This window comes from Notolepis coatsorum, assembly GCF_963971535.1.
Source record: "Notolepis coatsorum genome assembly, chromosome: 2".
Classification (NCBI taxonomy): Eukaryota; Metazoa; Chordata; class Actinopteri; order Aulopiformes; family Paralepididae; genus Notolepis; species Notolepis coatsorum.
In genome coordinates, this window is record NC_140166.1 from 110,076,643 (window position 1) to 110,091,636 (window position 14,994).

The window sequence follows — 14,994 nt, forward strand, 5'->3', positions numbered from 1 at the left end:
ATATGGCTGGCGAGGGATGGTAAATTATGAATTTAACCCCGGCGATCAAGAGGTTAACCACAGAAACTAAAGGAAACTAATTAGCCACACGATTCCGATGCTCCGTGTTTTCTTCTGGGGAAACAAAGGGAAAGGAAAAGTTCCCTCCGGTAAGATTTCTGACCAAAACAGTTTGCTCACACATGGCGTTTGGCGTTTTGGGCGTTTTTTGTTGAATGAAGATCTGTTTCCTTGTATTTGTGCACCTACACTGAAGAAAGGCAATAGAGGGTTTTTTTTATCCTGGGAAAAGCCCCGTCTTGGCTAGTGTGAATCTGAGTCATTGCCACAATGTCACACTGAGGAGTCTGCCCGGATTCATCCCAATTCTCCTTTTGGAAAGTCAAACAATGGCCCTGACCGGTCTGCAGCTAGACCTGCTCTCACACTGGAAGAACATTGGTTCCAAAGGAGCACCCACGGAAGACAATAGAATAGGGCTTAGATTGACGCTAACCTGTGGACACACGCCCTCCACAGCGTCCACGATGATGATGGCTCCGTCACACAGTCGGACGGCGGTGGAGACCTCCGAGGAGAAGTCTACGTGACCCGGAGAGTCAATCAGGTTCAGCAGGTACTCCTTTTCTCCTGAGACACAAACAAAGGTTTAGTTACAAATATATGTCCAATTGGGGACAAAAGCAAATCAAATGATTTATTTGTTCATGTTTAACTCCTTTTCCATATAAGAAAAAAAAAACACCCAGGAAAAGGTTTATCGTTGTAAGTGCCAAACAAATTGACAGGTTGACATTGATGATGTTGAAATGTCAGTCAGTCTCTATCACTCTATATGAGGTAGCTAGTTGAGTCTATCACTCTATAATGAGGTAGCTAGCTGAGTCTATATCAGTCTATCTCAGGTAGCTAGTTGAGTCTATCACTTTATCTGAGGTAGCTAGCTGAGTATATCACTCTATCTGAGGTAGCTCGCTGAGTATATCACTATATGAGGTAGCTAGCAGAGTATATATCACTCTATCTGAGGTAGTTAGCCGAGTCTCTATCACTCTATCTGAGGTAGCTAGTTGAGTCTATCACTCTATCTGAGGTAGCTAGCCGAGTCTATACCACTCTATCTGAGGTAGCTAGTTGAGTCTATCACTCTATCTGAGGTAGCTAGTTGAGTATATCACTCTATCTGAGGTAGCTAGCTGAGTCTATACCACTCTATCTGAGGTAGCTAGTTGAGTCTATCACTCTATCTGAGGTAGCTAGTTGAGTCTATCACTCTATCTGAGGTAGCTAGTTGAGTATATCACTCTATCTGAGGTAGCTAGCTGAGTCCATACCACTCTCTGAGGTAGCTAGTTGAGTCTATCACTCTATCTGAGGTAGCTAGTTGAGTCTCTATCACTCTATCTGAGGTAGCTAGTTGAGTCTATCACTCTATCTGAGGTAGCTAGTTGAGTATATCACTCTATATGAGGTAGCTAGTTGAGTCTCTATCACTCTATATGAGGTAGCTAGTTGAGTATCTATCACTCAATCTGAGGTAGCTAGTTGAGTATATCACTCTATCTGAGATAGCTAGAGTCTATACCACTCTATCTGATGTAGCTAGCTGAGTCTCTATCACTATCTGAGGTAGCTCGCTGAGTATATCACTATAATGAGGTAGCTAGCAGAGTATATATCACTCTATATGAGGTAGCTAGTTGAGTCTATCACTCTATATGAGGTAGCTAGTTGAGTATATCACTATATCCGAGGTAGCTAGTTGAGTCTATCACTCTATCTGAGGTAGCTAGTTGAGTCTATCACTCTCTGAGGTAGCTAGTTGAGTATAGCACTCTATCTGAGGTAGCTAGCTGAGTCTATACCACTCTATCTGAGGTAGCTAGTTGAGTCTATCACTCTATCTGAGGTAGCTAGTTGAGTCTATATCACTCTATATGAGGTAGCTAGCTGAGTCTATACCACTCTGAGGTAGCTAGTTGAGTCTATCACTCTATCTGAGGTAGCTAGTTGAGTCTATATCACTCTATATGAGGTAGCTACTGTAGTTGAGTCTCTATCACTCAATCTGAGGTAACTAGCTGAGTCTATATCACTCTGTCTGATGTAGCTAGTTGAGTCTATCACTATCTGAGGTAGCTAGCTGAGTCTATACCACTCTATCTGAGGTAGCTAGTTGAGTCTATCACTCTATCTGAGGTAGCTAGTTGAGTATATCACTCTATATGAGGTAGCTAGTTGAGTCTATATCACTCTATATGAGGTAGCTAGTTGAGTCTCTATCACTCTATATGAGGTAGCTAGTTGAGTCTCTATCACTCAATCTGAGGTAGCTAGTTGAGTATATCACTCTATCTGAGATAGCTAGAGTCTATACCACTATCTGATGTAGCTAGCTGAGTCTCTATCACTATCTGAGGTAGCTAGCTGAGTCTATACCACTCTATCTGAGGTAGCTAGTTGAGTCTATCACTCTCTGAGGTAGCTAGTTGAGTATATCACTCTATATGAGGTAGCTAGTTGAGTCTATATCACTCTATATGAGGTAGCTAGTTGAGTCTCTATCACTCTATATGAGGTAGCTAGTTGAGTCTCTATCACTCAATCTGAGGTAGCTAGTTGAGTATATCACTCTATCTGAGATAGCTAGAGTCTATACCACTATCTGATGTAGCTCGCTGAGTATATCACTATAATGAGGTAGCTAGCAGAGTATATATCACTCTATCTGAGGTAGTTAGCCGAGTCTCTATCACTCTATCTGAGGTAGCTAGTTGAGTCTATCACTCTATATGAGGTAACTAGTTGAGTATATCACTATATCCGAGGTAGCTAGTTGAGTATATCACTCTATCTGAGGTAGCTAGTTGAGTCTATCACTCTATCTGAGGTAGCTAGCCGAGTCTATACCACTCTATCTGAGGTAGCTAGCAGAGTATATATCACTCTATCTGAGGTAGTTAGCCGAGTCTCTATCACTCTATCTGAGGTAGCTAGTTGAGTATATCACTCTATCTGAGGTAGCTAGTTGAGTCTATCACTCTATCTGAGGTAGCTAGCTGAGTCTATACCACTCTATCTGAGGTAGCTAGTTGAGTCTATCACTCTATCTGAGGTAGCTAGTTGAGTCTATATCACTCTATATGAGGTAGCTAGTTGAGTCTATCACTCAATCTGAGGTAACTAGCTGAGTCTATATCACTATCTGAGGTAGCTAGTTGAGTATCACTTTATCTGAGGTAGCTAGCTGAGTCTATCACTCTATCTGAGGTAGCTAGCTGAGTCTGTATCACTCTATCTGAGGTAGCAAGCTGAGTCTATCACTATATCTGATGTAGCTAGCTGAGTCTCTATCACTCTATCTGAGGTAGCTAGCTGAGTCTTCATCACTCTATCTGAGGTACCTAGCTAGTTGAGTCTATCACTCTATCTGAGGTAGCTAGCTAGTTGAGTCTATCACTCTATCTGAGGTAGCTATCTGAGTCTATATCACTCTGTCTAAGGTAGCTAGCCGAGTCTTACCAGCGGCATAGTGCAGAGAGATGGCACTGGACTTCATGGTGATTCCTCTGATCTGCTCATCCTCTCTGCTATCCAGATACCTGAGCTAGGAGAGAACAAACACCAGCCACACATAAACAACAGCAATTTTTTATTAAATTAGTATTTAACCTTTATTTACCAAGGCAAACCTAGACGCCAACCTAACACAAATGAGTTATACTTTTTTTTTGTTTTACAAGAATGCAAACTAATCAGTGTCGCGACCCATGTTCTGCGTCCATCGTTTCAAATGAAAAGTCCTCCAGCGTTTCGCATACAGCCATATACTGATTTAATTATAACAAGGCGCAGCTCCCGATTAAATTAGTTTTTTCCTGCGACCAAACGACCAATGAAAACTTGGTCGATGAAAGAAAACTTGGTCCAACTATTTGGAGGCAGCCCTGTGGATAATAGTAATAAACACAGGTGTACCTGGATCGTTTGGGGCAGTTGTTCCAATACAGAGCATGTCGCCCCCCTTGGATCAGTTTGTTCGGTCATGTGGAACCAACAGTCACACTCGGACGCGGAACAAAGCAAGTGAGATGAGATGAGTGTTTGTAGTGAGAACTGGAGCGGTTAGTTTGCAGTGAGAACTGGAGCGGTTAGCTTGCAGTGAGAACTGGAGCGTTTAGTTTGCTGTGAGAACTGGAGCCTTTAGTTTGCTGTGAGAACTGGAGCGTTTAGTTTGCTGTGAGAACTGGAGCGGTTTGTTTGCTGTGAGAACTGGAGCGTTTAGTTTGCTGTGAGAACTGGAGCGGTTTGTTTGCAGTGAGAACTGGAGCAGGTTTGTTTGCAGTGAGAACTGGAGCGGTTTGTTTGTAGTGAGAACTGGAGCGTTTAGTTTGCTGTGAGAACTGGAGCGGTTTGTTTGCAGTGAGAACTGGAGCGGGTTTGTTTGCAGTGAGAACTGGAGCGGTTTGTTTGTAGTGAGAACTGGAGCGGGTTTGTTTGCAGTGAGAACTGGAGCGGGTTTGTTTGCAGTGAGAACTGGAGCGGTTTGTTTGTAGTGAGAACTGGAGCGGGTTTGTTTGCAGTGAGAACTGGAGCATAGCTGTCAACATTGGGATTCGAAAAAACTGGATATTTTGCCCCGCACCCTACCCCGCAGCCTCCTCTCAATGTAGTCTCCTCCCCCTCGTATCTATATTATATTATATATATATTGTCTGCACTGCGCAGCCGTGGAATCGCGAGGCCATAGATTTAGAATAGATAGAAAGGGCACATTGTGGTGTATCATAATTAATTTGTTGAATACAATAGGATTTTTATAACGTTGACACAAATTAAAGAATATTTACACTAAGTTCTCTTTTACCTCTTATTTAATTCATTCATTAATTTAATTGTATGCACTGTTTATATTGTACATAGTCCTGTGTGTTCTATATTGTGTCCTATGTTACTTTTGTGTTTATTGACTCTTTCTATATACACCGTGGGAAGGGGGGCACGTAATTGAATTTTTCTGTATGTCTTGCACAAATTGGAAAATGACAAAGTTGACTTTGACTTTTAACATGTGTCTATAGTGCCAGACACTAATTGTAATGTTAAAAACGGATACTGCTGTAATATAAAGTGAAATTCTACCATGCCTCAATGTATCAACTTTAAACATACACTAAATGTTACTGTTAGAAATGTTAATTTCCATTATTTCCACCATGTGCAACATTTCCTAAGAACAGCAATGTCCATTCTATCAACTCCAAATCTGTGCTATGAGCTCAATTCTCCCGGTGCATGCAGAAGTAGAATTGCTGTCTTGTTTTGGATGAATGAGTAGGAATGAAAAACGGAAATCTTCTTTTATTAAAGTAGTTTTGACATGTGATATAGATAAAGATATTGTTTCATTGTGTATTGATTAACTTTACATTTGCTCTTCATTACTTTACAAAAGTTATACTGGCACAGTCTAATACAGCAATGGATTATGGGTAAATGCAATGTTAAAGCAGTGCCAATGTAAGACTGACTTTACATTAAACGAATGACAATAATATAGTATAAAGTAGGGTATTATTTGGACTAAAGAATGGTGTTGTCTCACCCTACTCGCATGTTGAGGGAGAGCACCATACATTATATACTGAGAAACCACGGCCGAGAGTGAGCTCTCCAGGAACAACCCCACTTTGCCGGTATTGCGGGGTGTATGATAGGGTTTGAGGGAAAAGTTCAGAGTTGGAAGTTAGATAGAAAGTTGAATTATATGTGATTCAGAGAGTGGCGTATATAGTATAATGTAGATGGAGGTTGACAGGGATGGTGAACAGTGTTAAGAGATTAAGATTAAGATTTGTTTATTAAGGACAATGCAAATTAATGAACATAATTTACATGTGTATGCATAACATCACAGCATGATAAGGACGTAAATATGCCGGGAATAGCACAGGGGTAATTTCCACCTGTAGTCCTAACATAAAACAAACACAAAACGGACCATACAAAGTGTGGTTGTAGGAAGTTGTTTTGTAGGTTAGGTAGTTAGACTAGGGGTTAGAGAGGGGAGACTGGAAGACTGGCCCGATCTCCGGGTCGGTAGGTGGCGATAAATGTCCCAATTATGGTGGCCGTCCGCCGTAAAACTCCAAAAAGAAGAAGAAAAAGAAGCTTCTCTGCCTTATAGGTAGGTAGTTGTAGAATGTAATACATTTCGCGCTCAAACCCCTCCTTTAGCCGGTCGCTGTTCTTCTTCTTCCGGTCGCAACCGTCTTCCGGTCTTACTTCCTGTGCTAACGTTCTAATCTACATTGCTGCCACCTGTCGTCACGGAGGGGAATTGCAGCCATTTTGTAAAAAAAAAATTAAAATGTAAAAAAACTGGAAAAATACGGGGAAATATTTTAACGGGATGACGGCGGGAAGGAAGGTTGAAATACAGTACAATCTCGGGGAAAACGGGATGGTTGACAGGTATGAACTGAAGCAGTTTGTTTACAGTGAGAACTGGAGCGGGTTTGTAGTGAGAACTGGGGCGGTTTGTTTGCAGTGAGAACTGGAGCGGTTTGTTTGCAGTGAGAACTGGAGCGGTTTGTTTGCAGTGAGAACTGGAGCGGTTTGTTTGCAGTGAGAACTGGAGCGGTTTGTTTGCAGTGAGAACTGGAGCGGTTTGTTTAGTGAGAACTGGAGCAGTTTGTTTACAGTGAGAACTGGAGAGGTTTGTTTGCAGTGAGAACTGGAGCGGTTTGTTTGCGGTGAGAAGTGGAGCGGTTTGTTTGCAGTGAGAACTGGAGCAGTTTGTTTGCAGTGAAAACTGGAGTGGGTTTGGAGTGAGAACTGGAGCGGGTTTGGAGTGAGAACTGGAGCGGGTTTGTTTGCGGTGAGAAGTGGAGATAACACAATCAACTGAAGCAGCCAAAACTAATACTAATCACAATGACAGCATATTTCCAAGTAGTGACCCAACTACAAATGTATATGAATCAAGTGTCTCGTCATCTTTCTGTTTAAGAAAATGTTTGTCTTTATTATATATGTTGTTTCTTTTCTTTAGTTTTTCCTTTTCTAAAAAAGTTAATACTATTGTTTTTGTATATGTCTATCCTAAATTTAAAAAGATTCATCACAAGAACAAATAACCACTGGTATATTAACCACAGAAACTAAAGGAAACTAATTAGCCACACGATGCCGATGCTCTGTGTTTTCTTCTGGGGAAACAAAGGGAAAGGAAAAGTTCCCTCCGGTATTTCTGACCAAAACAGTTTGCTCACACATGGCGTTTGGCGTTTTGGGCGTTTTTGTTGAATGAAGATCTGTTTCCTTGTATTTGTGCACCTACACTGAAAAAAGGCAATAGAGTTTATTTTTTATCCTGGGGAAAGCCCCGTCTTGGCTAGTGTGAGACTGAGGTCGCTTTCACATATAGTTTTGGTGGACTCGGTGCGGTTCTGGGGGTGAAGTTGCAACATTGTTGCATTCTTCATTTGGTTCGCCTGCTTTCACACAGATATCTGTCAGGCGGACCGAGACCTTCTGAACAATGTCACGCGGTCGAAAAGGGCGCTTGTCTATTGGACAGTGGAAATGTGTGTGTGGCTGCGATCCCGTGTGTGCGCGCGCGCGCGTGTGTGTGTCTGTGTGTCTGTGTGGACTGCGAGTCCTCCAGATCAGCGGAGCCGAGTTTTGACATGGCATTGATCCATTGTTCTATTGAAGCACATTACCACCATCCTCTCGCTAAACAACTTGTAGAACATGGTGTTTTTATGAGTGCCCACAAGTAGCTGTTATAATAAGCCGCGCGCCTCTGTAATAATAATAAGTCGCGTTTTTTCTTCCTTCTTCCCAAGATGCACAGATATATAGATAGATAGAGAGATTAGATGCAGTGTGCTTGTTTTGCAGTGAGTGCTGCGAGCAGTGGTAATAATAATCACTTCCTATATTTGGTTCGCGTTTGGTTCGATGAAGCCGAACCGAGACCTACGTTTTCAGGCGGACCAGAGTTCGACTGTTTGGTCCGCGAACCGAGTTCGACGCGCATTCACACAGACCCGAAAAACCGGACTATCGAATTCTGGTCCGAAAGTCCGGACCAAACAGCCCCTGTGTGAAAGCGACCTGAGTCATTGCCACAATGTCACACTGAGGAGTCTGCCCGGATTCATCCCAATTCTCCTTTTGGAAAGTCAAACAATGGCCCTGACCGGTCTGCAGCTAGACCTGCTCTCACACTGGAAGAACATTGGTTCTAAAGGAGCACCCTCGGAAGACAATAGAATATGGCTTAGATTGACGCTAATTAAGAACAAATTCTTATATACAAAAGCAGCCTGTCCAAAAAGCAAAGGCCTTTTGAGGGAAGGGGGGGGGGGGGGGGGGGTGGGAGGCTGTAACAAAAACAAGGTTATGTACATGCATACAAGTAAATAAAATACAAAATTACAGTAGCAATAGTATACAAGGACAACAATAAATAAGGGATAGAGAAGGAAAGGGAGAAAGGGAAAAGATAAAGGGAGAGTGAGAACCAGAGGGGGAAAGAGAGAGAGAAGAAAGGGGGAGGTAGGTGAGGGCTTAGGGGGAGGAGAGAAGAGTCTGAGGGCTATGAGTGCGATTTGGAGGCAGTCAACAGTCGGTTAAGATCTGTTGCAGATTTTGTTTAAAAGCAGTGAGCGATGTGAGGGCAGTGAGTTTAAGGCTGTTTTGTAATGTGTTCCAGTCAGATGCAGCAGCAAATCGGAAGGCGTTGCATCCGGAAACGGTGCAGGCTTTGGGGATGGTGAGTTTGATGGAGTTGCTGGACCTTAGGTTGTAGTTAGAAGTGGAGTCGTGCAGAAGGGAGGAGAGGTAGAGGTGTTTTACCAAGTATGGTTTTGTAAATGACTTGAAGCCAGTGAAGAAGCCTTCTGGTGTGAGGTGATGTCCAGTCCACCAGGTTATAAAGGTCACAGTGGTGAGTGGTGAAAGGTGCACTAGTGGCAAAACGGATGGCGGAATGATGGAGTATGTCGAGTTTTCTGAGGGCACACTGGGATGCCATTCTAGAGATGGTGTCACCATAGTCGAATATAGGGAGGATGGTCATCTTGACAAAAGTGTGTTTGGCCGAGCGGGTGAAGGAAGTTTGTTACGGTACAGGAAGCTCAGACAAGCTTTGACTTTGGCCTGCAGGTGTTTTATGTGAGTAGATAAGGAAAGGGATGGGTCTAGGCAGAGGCCAAGGTATTTATAAGAGGTAACAAACTCCAGCTCGGAGCCGCCGGCACAGGTGATTTTAGGGGTGCTAGCAGTATCATGATTTCTGTCAAAGAGCTTACATTTAGTCTTCTTGGAGTTGAGAAGAAGGCGGAGACTGTGAAAGGACTGTTCAATAGAGGTAAGACTAATTTAAAGAGTGGATGCTGCAGAATGGAGTGAAGGGCAGTGCTGATATGGTGTCATGGATCTGTGAATTTCCAGCAGCCTTGGCTACATCGTTGATGTAGATAGAGAACAGCAAGGGACCCAAGATGGAGCCCTGAGGCACCCCTTATGATGCCAGGTACCCAGGTGGGTGATCTCCCAGGCCTTTCTGTGTAGAGTTTGCATGTTCTCCCTGTGCTCGCAAGGGTTTCCCCCCCGATAAGATAAACCCAATGGAAAAACATGCACAACAACAGATCGCTAACGCTGTGGCGTCCTTGACGAAGACGGGCAGGAGCACTTGGATTGGTCCCCGGGGCGCAGCTCACGTTGACGCCCTATCTGCTCCCGGCTGCCCATGGGGGGAAGGACGACGGGATGGGTCAAGTGCAGAGACTCAATCGCATCGGCGACTGAGAAAAAGACAATGCATGTGTGTGTGTGTATCCCGGTGTGTGTGTGCCGCTCCAATTGCATGTCCAGTTCGTTGCATGCCGAATAAAGACCCCTTAAAGAGGTCCTGCATTATTATTATTATTATTATTATTATTATTATTATTATTATTATTATTATTATTATTATTATTATTATTATTATTATTAAAGATGTTGAGAGGGTCAAACAAGATGTTCTCCGTCTTCACCTGCTGAACACGATTAGCAAGGTAGCTGGCAAACCAACTGCAGGATTTTGAGGAAAGGCCAATAAGAGAGAGCCTCTGTAGGAGGATGGAATGGTTGACTGTAGAGCTGCCGCGGTATTGATTATTTCCTTATCGCACAAATTTGCTAAATATTTCCTACCGCCGCGGTTTTTACAGCACGCACACAAAAAATTTAAAAAAAAGTTTGAATGCATTTTTTTTTTTAGTAGTAGTCTACTCTTTATAGCATATAGCCTGCCTCTAGTCTAAATGTCTATCTTTAGAGGATGACTTTGCAGCATGAATATTGTTTGGGATTCGGCAAGCACGCATTAGTTATTGAAAGTGAAACACGGATGCGCAGTTCACTCGGTGTCGCGGGCACCCCCCCGACCCTTTCTTATTATTATTACTATAAAGTTACTACTTTATAATAAAGGCATTCGTTTTGTGGCATTGACATTATATAGTTATGCGTTCAATAACATCAGCGTATTTACCGGACCATAGCAAGCAATACTCTATTCATATCTCAGTTCCTTTCTTTGCTCAGAGCGTGCCGAGTTGTCCCATTCTGCGGTATGTTAATAAAGTTTTCAATCAGACAAGTGTATAGAACGAAGGGCTTTTATTATAACATTCGTTGCAGACAGTAAAATCATTATGTCTCGTTTAGTACTCCTGAAGAGCGATGATAGTCCACTCCGGCGGAGAGTTAAAGCTAACGTTATTAGCCGTGTTGTGATGTGCTGACATTCAGGAAGTAAAAACGTGTGACGCGTCTCTCTTCTGACCAATCAGTGGTCTGCAATGTTTCACGTGACTTTTCTGGTACCCAATAGGGTCGCTTGGAACCTCGATAGACGAGTAGGGTATATCTGCAGAGCCGCAAGCCCAACGAGAGGAGGGTAAATTATTATTATTATTATAAAAAACAGCGGTAACACGGTATTCAGCCTACTCTGCGGTGGCCGTGATGTAACAGCGATACCGCGGTAATGCGGTAATCGCGGCAGCTCTAGTTGACTGAATCAAAGGCTTTAGCTAAATCAATAAAGGTGGCGATGCAAACCAGCTTAGAGTCCAGGGAGGTGATGATGTCATTCAGGACCTTAAGGGTAGCTGTGATGCACCCGTGGCCTGGCCGGAACCCGGACTGCAGATTAGACAGGATGTTGTTTGAGGCCATGACGTGACCGAGCTGTTTGTGAACCAGCTTCTCCAAGACCTTAGCCAGGCAGGGCAAGATGGAAATAGGCCTGTAGCAGTTGGGGTCAGAGCCAGAACCAGCTAAGCATAAACAATATAATATATAATGTGACCTCTAGGCTAAATAAAGCATGAAGCATCATCATGTTGTTGAACTTGTACTTGTGATACATTATGTTGTTGTTGAACTTGTACCTGTGAGATACATGATGTTGTTGTTGAACTTGTACCTGTGTTACATGCTGTTGAACTTGTACCTGTGAGATACATGATGTTGTTGTTGAACTTGTACCTGTGAGATACATGATGTTGTTGTTGAACTTGTACCTGTGTTACATGCTGTTGAACTTGTACCTGTGATACATGATGTTGTTGTTGAACTTGTACCTGTGAGATACATGATGTTGTTGTTGTTGAACTTGTACCTGTGATACATGCTGTTGTTGTTGAACTTGTACCTGTGATACATGTTGGAGAATGTGTACCTGTGATACATGATGTTGGAGAACTTGTACCTGTGATACATGTTGTTGTTGAACTTGTACCTGTGATACATGTTGGAGAACTTGTGCCTGTGATGCATGATGTTGGAGAACTTGTACCTGTGATACATGTTGTTGTTGAACTTGTACCTGTGATACATGTTGGAGAACTTGTGCCTGTGATGCATGATGTTGGAGAACTTGTACCTGTGATGCATGATGTTGGAGAACTTGTACCTGTGATGCATGATGTTGTTGTTGAACTTGTACCTGTGATGCATGATGTTGTTGTTGAACTTGTACCTGTGATGCATGATGTTGTTGTTGAACTTGTACCTGTGTTACATGCTGTTGAACTTGTACCTGTGGTACATGATGTTGTAGAAGAGCATGTGCTACATGTTATCCTAGGGGATCCCAGGGACCATCCCCAAGGACAGGCCAGACCTCAGCTTGTGAAAAACCACCATAGACTTATGTTTGAGAATAACAGCATATGATACAGTAGATCACATTAAAGACACAAACCTTTCCAGCTAGTCGACTTGATATGATGCCATTGCTTGCTATTAAACAGTCAGCCAGAGTCGTTTTGCCTGTGAAGATACAAATGGGATGTCATCATTACTGTATACTTCATCACATGTCACATATGATTTCATCAAAAATTCCATAATAGAAGAGAGAGCAGAATAGTCATTCTCATACATTATCTCACTGAACTAACGTATAGTGAAGACACTATTAGTGAAATTAAAGTATTACTAATTTAGCTGGTGGAACTCCCTCAAGGTCTCCTGGGGGTCCCCGGACCCCACCTTTGATAACCGCTGCTCTAGAGACCTGTGGTCATTATACATGGTTTAAGAAGTCAACTCACCGTGATCAACATGAGCCAGGATGCAGAGGTTTCTGATGTTAGCAGGGTTCCTCTGGAGCAATTTGATCTTCTCTAAGCTTGTGTGTCCCATGGTTGGTTGCCTGGAATGAATGAAATAATTTAAAACAGAGGAAAACAGTTTCAAACAACCACAGGACAATGTAGAAGAATTCAGATGTGTAACGTTGTGATAAAGAAGATTATTTTATTGTCAATGTACACAAGGCAATTGAAATGTGCCTTTCCGTATATACCTCCTAGTTACACATACACACAGTCCCCCAAACATATGCATTTAATCAGAGATGCAACAACCATCAAATGCACACAGCACACACACCCACACACTCACTCAAACAAACAACACACTGCAGCACCCACTCTCCACACTTTAGATCACACAAACACACTTTACACACTTTATATTTATTGATAAAGGATTTGCACTACAACTCGTACACCTACTGTGAATTGTACCTAAATTGCACCTCGTCCCATTTCTGCCTTGCACTATATAGTATTGTATATTAGTACACTGCACAGTATTGTATATTGTATGGTAACTACGTCTATTCTGCATCGAACATTGTACATATGTCTAAACTGAACACTGTGACCTCATTTTTTTACTTCTAATTTTACTATGTTATTTTATTTCATACTTATCTTGTCTTGCACAGTCTCTGGAGCGTAACAGTAAGAAGCATTTTGTACAAAAGTATTCTGTACTTCTGTATGACAAATATTAAAGAAACTTGAAAGAAACTTGAAACTTGAAACTTGAGAGGTCAGAGTGCATGGTGGTAGAGTGCAGTGCAACGCCCCTGGAACAGTTTTAGGGTTCAGTGCCTTGCTCAAGGGCACTTAGGCAGGATGGTGGGCATCGTAGATGTAATAGGCTACCAGCCACCCTTCAGTCACCAGCTCACAGCTGGAATACAGCTGGGATCGAACCAGTGACCTTTCGGTTACCGGCCAGTCTCTTTACCTCTAGGCCATTAGTTATTTACCTCTTGCAATAGTAGCCCCTTGGTGTAAACTCACTCCGAAGTTAAATACCCTCCACTTCGCCACCTGAAGTGGACCATTGGCAGGTGACGGAATGGATAAAAACGTCAATGTTTAACACTGGTGCTGGTGAGCGGAGGGTTGGTGGTTTGAAGCTGTAGGAGGACAGGTGCAGAGAGCTAATCCTGCATTCAGTCGGTCCTCGTCTACTCATAAAGTTGTACATTTCCAACTTTACCACCAAGAAGTTGCACTCGAACAGCCGACCAAGTGGAAAATGCCAGTGGTAATGTAGCCAAGCTGAACCAATAATTGGTCCGTTGTCTCCAGTGGGAAGAAATTGGGTGCAGCGCATGCCCAAAGGGATTTAAGCTCTGGGTGTAGCAGGCCAAAAGGAGCGTGTTAGGCGGGCTGGTGTATCCTGTGTAGCATGCGAGTATGACTGATATAAGGTTATTGCTGGTGCTGAACTGCTGTCCTTATTTATAGGAAACTACCATAGTTGCCGACGGTTTTACTGGTCAGGCAGGGTATGCGAAAGCCAATACTAACTACACGGGTATTTTATTTATTATTTGGCAAAGTCATTGTTTTATGAATTTTTGGTGTAATGTTGATGTTCACGCATTGTTTATGCTCTATTGCTATAGTGCCTGTATGTATGCTGTCTGTGTGAGGGTGGTCCAGGGCTAAGGTTAGGGTCTCGCCATCTGTTTGGGGTGAGTTGGTGTGCCTTTCTAGTACAATGACAATTGCACTGTGCTATTGTGTGTTTTGTATGTAGGTGCTGAATGGGGCTAATGCTATTTTCAGTTTTAACAGTAAGTGAACCCCTAACCACTGTATATTTGTATATGTTATTGTATGTCATAAATGTTAGCCACTGCTTCAGTTATTTAACTGATACACTAGAACGTTAGTAGTATGACTGTAAACCCTCAGCACTGTCACTTTATAAAATAATATTGCTGCTGTGAACATAAGAGCACTCACACTTTGTGCATGGAGAGCAGGTGCAATTTAACCAGGATAGGTGAACTTCAATGTACCCGCAATTGTATTTTATTTGTATAGCCTACGTCCAACTTGTCTCTTTTGGAAAATGTACTTTAAACTGTATCCCTTTTTTGCCTAAAATAAAGATAGTTAACATTTGGTATAAAACGGACTCTTATCTTCTCTTAAAATGTACTTTAAACTGTATCCCTTTTTTGCCTAAAATAAAGATAGTTAACATTTGGTATAAAACGGACTCTTACCTTCTCTTATCTTTAAAAGTGCTAACCCTGCATACAAGTAATTATAAAGGTCACAGTAAACTCGGGCAGGTCCATGATACCCGATTGATTGATTGATTGAAAAT

General features: G+C 42.5%; 1 protein-coding gene across 1 annotated transcript in view; it reads right to left on the reverse strand.

Annotated features, from left to right (window-relative positions):
• efl1 (elongation factor like GTPase 1) overlaps positions 1–14,994 on the reverse strand; it is a 438,901-nt gene that overhangs the window by 423,312 nt on the left and 595 nt on the right. Inside the window, exons 2-5 of the mRNA XM_084308272.1 lie at positions 12,624–12,724; positions 12,272–12,339; positions 3,523–3,607; positions 497–630 (exon numbers count right to left, since the gene is read on the reverse strand). Of these exons, the coding sequence (XP_084164398.1) occupies positions 497–630; positions 3,523–3,607; positions 12,272–12,339; positions 12,624–12,714 (378 nt within the window). The 5' untranslated portion in view covers positions 12,715–12,724. The remainder of the gene's footprint in view (positions 1–496; positions 631–3,522; positions 3,608–12,271; positions 12,340–12,623; positions 12,725–14,994) is intronic.